The sequence below is a fragment of the Choloepus didactylus genome, chromosome 1 (genome assembly GCF_015220235.1).
Source record: "Choloepus didactylus isolate mChoDid1 chromosome 1, mChoDid1.pri, whole genome shotgun sequence".
Taxonomy (NCBI): Eukaryota; Metazoa; Chordata; class Mammalia; order Pilosa; family Megalonychidae; genus Choloepus; species Choloepus didactylus.
Window position 1 is genome coordinate 14408654 of NC_051307.1, and position 13647 is coordinate 14422300.

The following is a 13647-nucleotide window of genomic DNA, read 5'->3' on the forward strand; positions in this document are numbered from 1 at the left end:
TTAAATAAGAATTTTATATAATGGCATCATAATATTAATTATTAATTTTCCCCGTTCTTTAGTTGGAAGCAAGGTATCATTCTTTCAACCAGATGATGAAGTAGTCGGTAAGTTATAGTTTATAGTCCAATTTCAAGACATCTATTTTATTGTCTTCTCTTCTTTTTTCTATACAATTATTAATGTTCATGTGGCCTTCCTTCATATAAAAGTACTTTCCTGATTTTTGGAATTTGCTCTTAAATATCCATTGATGAGGAAAGTTGGAAGTTTGATCCCAGTAGCAGAACATTTAATACTTGTCAGTATAGAAAGATATAGAAAGAAACATTACCAGAGTTGCTACTGTGCTTGGCCCAGCCTTTTCCTGATGGGTCCTCACTCTATGGCCACACTGACGGCTATGGAAAAAAGGAAGGTCACAGGCCACCTACGTAAAGACTACTGACTGCTTTAGCTATAGAGACTCGCCTTTTCCACATGCCACTTGAATCGTACAGAGCTTCTCCCTTAAAACTAAACATTTGCTTGAAACATTTAATTTACTCGGTTTTTGTTTGTTAAATCCATAATTAGTACTATTTTTGTAAGTATACATATGTGTGTATATATATATAAGTATTTATATTTGTATCCCAAGCAGCCATACAGATATACTGTGTATGACTTTAGTAGTAATCTTTGAAATTATCATTTCTCTGTGGAAGATATTTATAGGAAGATATTCATATAAACTTAGAAAATGTTTAACCTTACTGTATGCTGAAAGCTGTTGACAATTAGGAAGGTTTTTCATGAGCTTTTTACATTTACAGTGTTGCCTTTTTGACTCAGTTATTTTCCTGAACAGTTGATTTCTGTCTTTCATATCTTTTTTTCTGTCCAAGAAGTTAGTGACACTGTGTATTCCTCAAGGTTCTTTTTATAAGAGACCAAAAATAAAATCAGACTATCCTAGAGGAAAATGGGATTTTATTGGAATCACACTGAAAGGTACCTCATGGGACCAAATTGGGAAGGTAGCTGTGCATCGAGAACAATTAGAATCAGGAACCCCAGGCACTCCCAAGACTCCAGACTTGCTCTTACTTGACTTTATTGTCTTTACTGTGACTCAGAGGTGACAGAAGAGAGAGAAAAAGAAAAGATAGTACGGGCAGGGCAGTGTTCCTGTCAGCAAATGCGCAATCCACTTCCCTTCCATGTTTCTGCACTCTCCTTTCCCTGCATCAGTAATTACTGGAACCATCCCTCAAAATTCCACCAAACAAAATTTAGGCTAATACTTACAGCGTCTTATTGGGAATGAATTTGTATTTGGATCATTTCCCTTAAATTTCTCATTTTCATTTTCAGGTATTTTACCCTTGGACTCTGAAGACCCTGGACTCTGTGAGGTTGTTAGGGTGCATGAGCATTGCTTGGGTACGTGGCATTTCAGTCTTCTGTGGCTCGTAGAAGTTTTACTTCACTGAGATGGTTTAGCAACATTTTGATGTCTTTGCATCTACTGTGAGTGTACTTAAGAAATAACTGTTGGCTTATCATATGAATACTTCCTAACTTATAATCAGTGTCCATAAAATTCATATTGAGACTAAAAAGTACATAGACCTTTAAGTTACACTTACACTGCCCATGGGAAGAGTTTTGAAAAACGTTTTCTCCCTTGGCTCTGAAATTATTTCCCTAATCAAATTTTTTTATTTCTTACTCTTGGTTATTAATTAAAATTTATAATGTACAAAATCCAGACTATGTATATAGAGTCAGAGGCAGGAAAGAATTAAGAACACTTGTCTTTGGATTCCATTGCTAATATCTTTTGACCAGTGTTCAATTTAAGTGAAATGTTAATTTCTTATTTTTCTTACAGTAATTTACTTCTTGAATATTTAAATTTTAAAAATATATGCATATATATATTAATACTCTCAGTGCATAAAATGTTCCGCTGTTCCACATACTTGCCTATATATATGTGCTTACCCAGACTCCATTTACATAAATACAAAACTCCAATAAAAAAGTACTGCATCTCCTTAGAAATCAGGAAAAAACTAATTAAAACCACTTAGAGAAACCATTATGCACCCACTAGATTGACAGAAATCAGAAAGTTTGCTCATCTCAAGTATTGGCAAATTTGTAGAACAGTGGAACCTTTTATGTACTGGAAATATAAGTTGATATAGTTGCACTAGAAAATAATTTAGCATTATCTAATAAAGGTAATGATAAAGTAATCCCACTTGTATTTATGTACCTGAGAGAAACTTCACATGCAACAGGAGATATGCACACGAGTTCATAGCAGCATGGTTTGTAATAGTGAAAAAATTGAAAACAACCCAAGAGAATGGATAACTAAATTGTGAGATATTCATAGAATGGAATTCTACCCAGGAATGAAAAAAAGAATAAGATCCAAACTCATTAAGATAGATGACTCTCACAAATGGTATTGAGCGAATAAAGCAAGTCGCAGAAAATAGTGTGCTACCATTTCTTTATGTAAAGTTCAAAAACGTATAAAATGAAGCATACATTAGTTAAAGATACAAAGGAAAAGTAGGGGATGACAAAGTCAACTGGAGATTACCTTTATAGAGAAGGGAAGAGAATATGATTGGAGTGCTAATTCATGCTGGGGTTCATTATGTTATTTGTCACAGTTTATCAATAGTTTGTAGTATATTCTTTTGTATTCTTAAACTTATTTCATTAAATTTTTTCCCAGTTTTTTTTTTTTTAAATGGTAGAATCCCTAATCAGACCTTTTGGGGTCAAAGATCAATTTAGATTTTGGACTATTAAAAATAGTGAACTTACTCAAGTCCATACAGTGATTTGAATAAGGTCAGCAAAACTGGCAGTTCATTTGATATTTCATTTCTAAAATTACAAATTTGCAAGTAGTTTATACTTAAATTAATGACATTGACTAAAATTTCCAAGTAATACTGTATTATTTTATTAAGAATTAATTTTCAAAAGAGTTTCCAGAAATCTGAGGCCTGGACTTATGTGTGTGTATGTGTGTGTGTGTGTGTATATATATATATATATATATATATATAAAGCCTAAATATGGAGCCCACTATGCATATTTCTTCAAAAGGTCAAGATCACTTTCAGACACCTGGCAGTGAAAGTTTCAGCTCTGCATCTGTTTTGATATGCAGTTTGAGAACTGAGGGTACCACTGGCTGCTTTACATAAAACTATACTACTTTTGGCCCCAGAGTTTCCTTGTGTGGCCCTTATTGCCCCATTCTCTTGAGAACCTTACAGATATGAAGTGAACTAAAAACCCTAGTTTGAATTCTCAGGCTTGAATGTTGACTAAGAAACCTAAATTAAATTGTTATAGAAGGTGAACTATTTAAAAAAAGAAAAGAAAAAGCCCATTCGTGTAGGCATTAATGAACCATGAAGAATTATAAAATAGAATAGAAATGCAAAAGCAAATTGAATTATCAAAGTTTCCTAGCTATAAAGCTTAAGCTAAGACAGCCAAACCATGCAGAAAACCTTTTATTTTCCTACAAATCTGAGGATAGTAAAAAAAAAAAATCCACAAAAGTACATAGAGACAATTCCTAATATTCCTTGAGAAAGAAAATACTTTAAAATGTTTTTTAAAAAGAAGTGTTTTAAGAATGGCTGCTAACAGTGTCACCTTTAGGCAAGATCCCGGGTAATCTACTTTACCTGTAAAGGAGCATACTAAACCTCTCAGCTCCAGCATTTTCTGAAAGAAGGAAGAACTTCAGTCCCCTGAAAACTTACAGGTGTGAAATTTCAGTTCACCCCAACTCTTATTTTCATGCAATGTGCTATTTCCTGTTAATTCTTTGTCTAGTGATTGCTAGACAAATCTCAGCACATCAGTCACTTTCAGTTCAAATAATTCTGTTGTTTCACCAAACCAAGGAACCTAGGTCCCAAACACCTTCCCAGTAATGTCTTATTAACCCTGTTGCAGAATACTGAGAATAGAGTTGAATAGTTGAGTGATTCATCTGGCCCTCTTTTAATTATTAAGCCATTCTTTCAAAACATAAAAATAATTTTATTTTACTTTCAGAATTTGGCACACATTTTCAGCATTGTTGTCCTTTTATTCCTTTAGATCTAAGGTGCAAAGAATTGAAATTATTATAATCCTTGGGTCCTGACACACTGTCATTGTTTCCCATCTATGGTCCTCTTTATTTGGTTAGTTTTATAATGTAATGAACACCTGTGAACCACCTAACACAAAAGCAAAGATCTTGACATTAACCCATACCTAACCAGGCAGTTTCAAAGCTTATCCAATCATAAACGTAATTTTGTTACTATTTAGCATTTTTTAAAGGAACAAATGTTTGATTTTTTTAAAATGAAAATATAGGTAGGCCCAATGCTTATGATGGAAGATGTTCCAAGAAAATGCCATATAAATAAATTGTACAGAGATCAAGCATTCAGACTTATGAGTTATGTGGCCTTATGAAAATTAGTTAATTAACCTGAACCCATTTTCATAATCAGTAAAATTGGGAGAGTAGCTATCATAAAGAGCTTGGTAAGGAATAAAAAGTACTGAATGTGACAACACCAGGTGTCGAATACGTTTTAATGTATCTTGCTGCCTTGCTTGTCTGATGCTCTGCTTCCCCACTAGATGGCACTCGTTTATTGCTAAATGTAATGCTAATGCTGACTGCCCTGGGGCTAGGCCATCTGAGTCTACTGCAGTCAGAGGGAAAATATTTGAAAGAGCTGGTAAAGACTATGAAAAGCGCCATAAAGTTGATTTTAGGTGTGATGAGAAAGGGTTGCTTGTACTCTGAAAATCAAATACATTATACAAAATAGGAATTAAATATTTAAACATTTTAAGGAATAGCAGATCATATAATGGTCAGATCATATGGAGATTTTTAAACTTTATTAAAAAGTTTGCATTTTGTTCCAAGTGCAGTAGAAAGTCATTGATGAATTTTAAGCAGAAAAGTGTCAGGATGTTATGTTTTTAAAAGGTCATTCTGACACTTTTATTTTTCAAAGACACTATTAAAGAGATAAAAAGTTATAGCCATAAAATTGGAAACTATTTGCAACATGTAAAGGGACAAAGGACCCATCTGGGATATATAAAGAGGCTCTGTAAATCAATAAAAAAACAACACAATAGAAAAGTTAATGAAAGACTTGAACAGGCATTTCACAAAGGAATTCCAGATGGCTAACAAACATGGAAAGATGCGCAACCTCATTGGTAGGCCCAGGAAAACTAAATTAAAATCACAGTAAGAAACCATTACACAGCTTTCTGATTGGTAACATTGTATAGGTCTGACAATGCAAAGGGTTGGCAAGGTTGTAAAGCAACAGGAGCTCTGATACACTGCTGTGGGAGAATAAATTGATACAACCACTTTGGAAGTCTGTAACAGAGTTGAAGGTAATATACCCTGGGACTGGGGATTTCCACTCTTAAGTAACTATCCTAGAGAAAACCATGTACTGGTGTAATAAGATCTTGTATACAAGAATATTCTTGTTTGTAATGGAGCACCATAAAATAATAAAAAAGAACTACAGCCATGTGCACTATAAAAGATGCATCTTAAAAAAGATAATGTTGAGCAAAAGAAGCAAAAGAGAAAAGAATACATATGGCGTGACTCCATTTATATAAAGTTCAAAAATAGGCAAAAATAAATTACATTGCTTACAAATGCACACTCAAATGATTAAACTATAAAGGCAAGTAAGAAATTAATATAGAATGGTGGAGCCCTCTGGGACAGAGAGGAGGCTTCTGGGGCGATGACTGTGTTCTCTTTCTTGATGGGATAGAGCTTGAGTATTTGCTTTATACTTATTCATCCAGCTGTACTGTATAGCTTATGTACTTTTCTGTCTGTGTTTTATTTCACAATAAAAAGCTTTAAATATACACACAGACACACCCACACACAGGCTCATATGTTCATAATGGATTGTACATGGGCATGAATGAAAACAAAGAGACTATACTCTAGGTCAGAGGTGACAGGAGTAGAGGCTTGGACTGGGGCAGTGGTGGGAATGGATATGAAAAAATCAACAGATCCAGGAATTAGGACTAACAGACTTGCTTATACATTCTTTCTTCTGTGATAGTTCATAAGCCAGAAAAGGTTACATGGACAGAAGCAGCTGGAACCATTCGGGATGGAGTACGAGCCTATACAGCTCTGCATTATCTTTCTCATCTCTCTCCTGGAAAATCGGTGCTGATAATGGATGGAGCAAGTGTAGGTGTTAATAGTTTTGTTTAGAAACAGACCAAAATAGAGTAAACTCAGGCAGTTTAAAGTGTGTTACCATTTGCTAAAATAACTCCTTGCCAATAGCTAGTCACTGACTTCTTTACCAAACTCCCATTTTGTTGTAGTCGTCAAGCTTTTATCGATAGGAGGTAAACTATTTAGTGCTATTAGTTTCCTATTTGAATCTGCTGCTACATTAAAAAGAAGAGCAGACAAGCTGTTTTTATTCATGCCCATTACACAAAGCTTGAAATTGCTCATGGGACTTTAAAACCATACTCCAGAACTCCTTTCAGTTTTATATCATAGCTCCCACACTGAAACTTAATGCTAATAAAGAGTTGCATTTTATAGCTGCATCTCACAAGATCAAAAGGCACCAACTTATTTTACCTATATCATAAAAAAAAAGATAGTTAAAAATACTAAAAGAAAATAACATAAAGATATAATCTAAAAATGCTGCAAAACTTGAGGTGAATTTATAGTTTTATTTTCAATCTGGCTGTTGAGGAAAATGCTTTTTCTCCTGTTTGTCTTTGAAAAAAAGGTAGAACTGTCTTCAGCATTGGCTTCAGCCTGATGTCCAGCATCAGAATAATAGTGTTTCCCTGAACTTAATCTGTGGGTCAGCAAAAGGATGGGACTTTTGAAGGGCTTTAATCTTCAAAGAGAGGTAGCTGGACTTCCATTTGTATTATATAATTACCACTTAGAACATCATGCTGATAAGACCCTTAAAGACCCATTTTCCTCTTTCCAAGGCCATATTTCTAAATGTGGCCCTTCCTCCTTGAAAATATGGTTGTGGTCAGATTGGGTGAGAGAATGTGGTATATATATATAGTTTTTCTACCATCCTTTCTGAAGAAGAAAGTCAATCAAATGTTTCCCCTACTAAACATGTCTGTAATTTTTTTTCTTTTAGTATGAGATACTATTTTAAAATATATTAAAGTATCACTAAAGTATTACACTTTTTAAAACAATCTATAAAATAATTAGATATGGCCTCTGCCTATATCTGTAAACCCCTCATGTATGGTTTTTTTTCCGCACAGGCATTTGGTACAATAGCCATTCAGTTAGCACACCATAGAGGAGCCAAAGTGATTTCAACAGCATGCAGCCTTGAAGACAAGCAGTGCCTTGAAAGACTGAGGCCGACTATAGGTGGGTACTGTTACTCAACACAGATTTTAAAACATGAAATTTCGATGGGAAATTACCTTAAAAACTGCACTTATAAAACAAAGTACAAAATCCCAAATGTGAAAGTCATCTGTTAAAACGCACTTAGTATCTATGCTGAGTCCAAGTTTACTTGTCATAGTTTTAGAGTAGGGTTCTTATACCTACATTTTTCACTATTTTTTTTCTTTGCATCTTTGTTATCAACTTAACCCCAGTTTGAATTAGGTGAACTTTGACAAAATTGAGGAATAGCTCTTGCCTGTTTGATTTTGGTCAATCAATCAATTTCTTTTTACATCACCTGGTATGTTTCTCAACCTCTTTTTACCCAGTGATACACCTCTAAAGTTACCTGTTTTCTGTAATACAGTTGGAAGGGAGGTGACCCACTCATACAGAAACACGGGTCAGATATGGGTTATGGTGAACAGGGCATAGTGCAGTCTGATGAGCTCTTGCAAAGAACTGAAACTATGTGAACAGTAACATAAAGGAGGAAGAAACAGACTAGAGAAAAATGAAAAAGGAGAAGAGAAAGATAGGAACAGAAAAACTAACAGATGAAGAAAGAGGATGAGCAGACTGTAAGAAAAGGGCAGGCAGAAAGGAAACAACCCTACGTAGCAGACCAAGAAACAGCATCTCAGAATTTACCAGCTTTTCCAAGGATATACAACTAGAAAAAGGACTGAAATGGGATTTGAACCCAGGCCTGACATTAACGTTGATATTATTTCCGTTGGTACGTTGTGCTTCTGACAGAGATAATTAGAACATGGAAGGTAAGACCAAGGCTGGAGATAGAAGGAGAATAAGAAAAAAAGGGAAAAGAAGAGATTTGAAAATAGAATGGAGAAAAAATATGGTATTGTTGAAGGGGGAGAAGTTTCTTACTGATCATTTCTCCCCTTTCCTTGTGTCCTCCACTGCCTGCACCTCTTAGAATCTTTTTTTTACTATTGAGGCTATACCCCTAAAATGAGTAGCTCTTAGAGGAATTATCTTCAACAAGAAGGTGTTAAGAGACACAAAAATAAAACATAAATGTGTATTTCCCGTTTGCCAGTTCACGTTGTGAAAATTTTTCTTTAGTTCTCTCATTAGATTGTTCTAAATAATATAGTACTTTAAAGTAGCCAGTTACCATTAGTTCCATTTTTATCAACTCTGCCAAAAGTAGTCATGTCTTTTCCCTTACTCGTGGGACTTTTCTTCATGAAGGATGGGGAGGCATTTCTATGACTGAGAAAAAGAACATATAGTAAATGAGTACCACAATGCACAAATATATTTTTGTACTTTTTAGTTCTAAACTCTTATCTGAACATATTTGAGAAATTGCTTAATCTTTCAGTTCATGTCAGACTATATATGTATGGTTTCCAGATTTTTGGTTTGGCAGTAGATCCAAAAGCTGTAGAGAACCTAGATCTCAGTAGGAGTCCTTTATGTCAACAGACCAGCCTTGGGACACTTTGTCCACAGAACACTCATTTTTATTATATTGACTATACCAGTTTCTTCATTTTAACTGATCCTTACCACAAGATTACTGCTTCCAGTTAGACCAGGAAAAGTATCATTTGGGCTGATTTCCCCCCACTTTAAAACATTAATTGTTTGAACCACTTAAATCACTTCAGAGGACAGATATATATCTGCTTTTTTTCATCCCAATTTGTTTATGTCAATCACATAGAGAATAGTACAATTGCCTGATATCCTGTCCTTTACAGCTCGAGTGATTGATGTATCTAATGGGAAGGTTCACATTGCCGAAAGCTGTTTAGAAGAAACAGGTGGCCTGGGGGTAGATATTGTCCTAGATGCTGGAGGTTAGTATCTTCCTAAATCGGTATGATGTGTAATTTTTTGGGTTTGATGACGTTTCATGAAAAATTACAACCAGGGAATAATTACTAACACATTTATTAAATTGGATGATTAGTTATCTTTTTAAATAACAATGTGTCTATTTAAATGATTCAGTCAGTTCTGCTGCCCCTATTGGATGGTAGACTTCTACAGTGTCTACTTGGAAAATGCACAGAATTTTGTTCCATTTTCACCTTTCTCGAATTTCTTTAGTTTGCCCAATATCCATTTAACACCTAATCTGTTTGCACTGAGGTAATGCCTTCACACATGAAGGATCGGTTTCCAAGCCTGCAAAGGGCTATTTGTACCAGGTTAGAATTCATCTTGTCATGGGACACACAGATGAATACAGCTGTGAACACTATGTATGTTTCTTTTTAGCCAGTATCATCTGCAAGATTTGAAATTAACTCAGAAAAACTTTTCAGTGGAAGTGAATATAAACTTCACTGACTTGCCACTTTTTCAAATGGACATTTCAATAATTATCTCAAAGTCTATCTTGAGTATATGAGTTCTTTACTCATAAGTCAACTTTTCCCAATGTATTAAGCTACCAACGGTATGATTAAATCATCAGCTTTGGTTGGGTGTTCATTACCTTGCCTGGTTTTGAAGTGAAAACAGACTATTTCTCTTTATAGTGTTTTCTTTAATAATTAAAGTAAATTTTTTAACCAGTTTCTATGTAAAAAGTATGGCTTAAGGAATTTGAATATGCTGTGTGTTGCCTTTTTCTGAGAAAAATCCTCATTCTTATATACCAAAGTAAAGAGAACTTGTTTTGAGTAATAAATTTTTGTGTAGATTATTATAAATTATATTTCTTCTCTCTCTTTTTTTTTACTACCCCCTTATAAGTGAGATTATATAGTAAAGATGATGAACCAGCTATAAAATTACAACTCCTGCCACATAAGCATGATATCATCACACTTATTGGTGTTGGAGGCCATTGGGTAACAACAGAAGAAAACCTTCAGGTATTATCAGAAACCATAAAGCATTACTATTACCCCAAAGGGATGTAATTGACAAAGAATAATGCCTAAGTCCTTTTGAGGTCTGGTGAAATTAATAAAAATTCTGAATTATACTGTATTTTTTAAAGAAATGTGGCTTTTTTTAACTTTAAGCTACAAGCTAGCCAACAAAATGTTGAAATATTGCCTGTAGAGGAGTTCCTTCAACTGGAATGAATTATAATTAGTTTCATTTAATGGTTTGGAAGTAGTGACTTCTGAATGTTTTAATTTTACTTCAAATAAGATTGTTTTTCTTAGTAACAGACATCATTGTTGTCATATACTTACTAGGTAAAATCTTTCTAAATAGAGTTATCACAATTTTCTAATTTTTCAAATTGGAATTTATTATATATGTGCATATATAAATTATCCCCCAAAGTTATAGTTTTCAACAGAATCTAGTTAGGTTTTTTTCTTTGCCCATATGCAACCATATTTCTCATAATACCAGTCTTCATCAATTTTCCAGTATCCTCACGGAGGTGACTGGTCAGTTGTGGCCGGAAATTATGATTGTTCCCTCTCTCCCTCTCCCTCGCTGCCTCCCATCTTTCTCTCTCTCTCTCTCTCTCTCTCTCTCTCAGACACACACCACTACCAACTCATGACCAGAATTCTAGATTGGCCCTGCATCTTCCCTGTAAATATCACCTTGCCATTTCATCCTTTTCGACCGGGTATAAGAAAAGAAATTGTAGTTTACATGTTGTTGTTAAAGTCTGTATGCTGATTATTCAGGTTTTGAGCATAATTTAATTTGTACAGAAGTTTTTCTGGCTCAAGATACCAATCATCCTTCTGCTGTTAAACTCACAGTGATTGACCAGTCTTTGTGCATTCTATCCAAGTTGGATCCTCCAGATAGCCATTGCCTATTCCTCAAAGGAGCAACGGTGTCTTTCCTTAATGATGAAGTTTGGAATTTGTCAAATGTACAGCAGGGGAAATATCTTTATATCCTTTTCTGAGTGACGTAAGTTTCTAATTCAAAATTTATCTCATTAAGTTCTTTTGAGTAGTAGTAATAATAGTAATAGTTAACTACCACTGAGTATGCCTTTCAGCTAATAATTCATTGAAACATTAAAACAACCCTATGTGGTGAGTACTAGTATCCTTATTTCACAGGTGAAGAAACTGAAGCAGAGAGAGGTTAATACCCAAGGGCATGGCTAGCAAATGGCAGAACAAGAACCAAAATGAGAAGGGCTGCCTCCTTCCTGAATAGGAGATAAACCATGAAATACATGCAAGAGTTTATTTTGTTTGTAACCTGACATTATGGAAATTAAATGTCACTTGGACAGGCTGTACACTCATTCCTGTTTAGGATGTTACCAGTGCACAATACATTTCCAAAAACTTAGGAGTTTGTGGGGCATTTTTACACGTTATCAATGCTAGGAAGTCTTCATTTGAGGATGGGTTTGATTTTTAAAAACAGTAGTCACATCTGGTGAATAAAGCCTAATGAGAAGTTCTGCTGAGAATATGAAAGCAATTCCAAATGGAAGGTCCAAAACTCTTCAAAGCAGGGTCAACTGAAGAATAAACCTTTTATTTCTAAGATGATTGTTTTAAAAGCAGCTACATTTGGTAAAAGCTATAATTTGTTGGAGCAAAAATAAGTTCTCATTACTTAATAGAATATATGTGTACATGAAGAAAGAGATTTGCATGGCCTTACACTTGTCTCCACTAAATAGCATACTTTACTTTTGTTTTACGTGTTTAGTTTCATATGTGTGATACATATAAAGGACTCAATAATAGGGACTGCCCTTCTTAGGAGTGAGGACAGACTTAATTCAGAGCTTTAAAAATGGTAATATTTAACCAGTATACTGCATGTGTTTAGTTTTAGAGTAGATTTCAAAACCAGAAGATCCCCTAAATGTAGAGAATGTATGGGTTTGTTTATTTTAAAAAATTTTTGTTAATTCACTAAAATGATGTTTTAAATCAATTTCATTTTTAAACAATCTAAATGTCCAATAAAATCACAACAATCAAGAACACCCATGGGATGTTAACATTAGAGAATACCATATAGCTATTAAATATAGTATTAGTTTTGTATCTTATATGTCAGACGCTAATTTGTCTGCTTTTCTTGTGTTACTTAATTCTCTCAAATCCCCCTAAGGTGATTTTAACCTGTTTGACAAATCCTTGGACCATACTGAAGCATGATACGTTTATATGAAGTGATGTTAAATTTTCCCAAGTCAGAAATATGTAACATGTATTACATATATTTGCAGAAGATGTCAGATAGGTCACCTATCTTGATTTTGCAAGATTTTTTTTTAAGATCTGCACAAATTCAAAATGTTAACTTACGGAAATTCTTCAAGCTCTCAACTTTACCTCTAAAAGAAGAAAATGATTCGCGAGAGGCAGTAGTGTGATGGAGCCTAAACTTCTAAGTACAAGTGATGAAAGGAACAAGCCTAATGCCTGTTCTAAGTAATAACTACTGTAATTCCAAATGAATGGTCATGGAATAGTGTCAGGTTTTCATTTCTGTACTATTTATGGCAGACCTTAAAAAAAAAAAAAAATCTTACAAAATCAAGATAGGTGACCCATCTGGCATCTTCTGCTTATTGAATGGTTTTATGATTTTACTTAAACCTCTCTCCTTTACTTTGCTACCTTAACAATCCTGCCAGCTACGTATCTTAAAAGATGTGATGGAGAAGTTATCATCTGGTGTTTTTAGGTACGCTAAGTATCCAAATCATTGTTCTTGTTTATTTTTCTCAAGCAGATAAGGTTATTTCCATTTTTACTTCAGCTTGTACAGTACATCTGTTGCCTCCATATTATGTTTAAATAAATAACTGCATCTTAATATTTCTCAAAGTGTATCTGGTGGTCTGTAATTATTCCCAAAGATAGAAAAGGCTCAAGAGTTTTCTCCACTCCATCCCACACTGTACCTTGCCATTTTCCTCATCACCTGTCCTAAGGCAACTTCAAATAACCAATGGCTGGAGAATAAGAGGGGAAAGTACAATTTGTTCAAAAAAAGTTGGATTTTTTGGCATGTACAAATGAGGGAGTGTGGATAAAGGAGGTATATTTCCCCTTCAAAAGTTACCCACTGTTTTTAATAGTGGAAATAGTAATGCACAAGTCTGTTTGAATTATATAAGGTAAAATGATTGAGCTACAGCAGTTGTCAACTAACATCCTGTATGTTCTAATCAACTTTTAACTAGACATGACATTTC

At 34.3% G+C, this 13647-nt stretch overlaps 1 protein-coding gene across 4 annotated transcripts in view; it reads left to right on the top strand.

Annotated features, from left to right (window-relative positions):
- The window catches only part of CRYZL1 (crystallin zeta like 1), a 37789-nt gene that overhangs the window by 23627 nt on the left and 515 nt on the right, over positions 1 to 13647 (top strand). For 2 of the 4 annotated variants that reach the window (XM_037832241.1, XM_037832257.1), the window contains exons 5-12: positions 63 to 107; positions 1357 to 1425; positions 6160 to 6293; positions 7370 to 7481; positions 9239 to 9337; positions 10242 to 10363; positions 11257 to 11362; positions 13088 to 13133. In XM_037832241.1, the coding sequence (XP_037688169.1) occupies positions 63 to 107; positions 1357 to 1425; positions 6160 to 6293; positions 7370 to 7481; positions 9239 to 9337; positions 10242 to 10363; positions 11257 to 11362; positions 13088 to 13133 (733 nt within the window). Of the gene's footprint in view, positions 1 to 62; positions 108 to 1356; positions 1426 to 6159; positions 6294 to 7369; positions 7482 to 9238; positions 9338 to 10241; positions 10364 to 11224; positions 11382 to 13083; positions 13134 to 13647 lie in introns of those variants that run through there. The other 2 variants (XR_005216283.1, XM_037832264.1) reach the window with 2 other exon arrangements.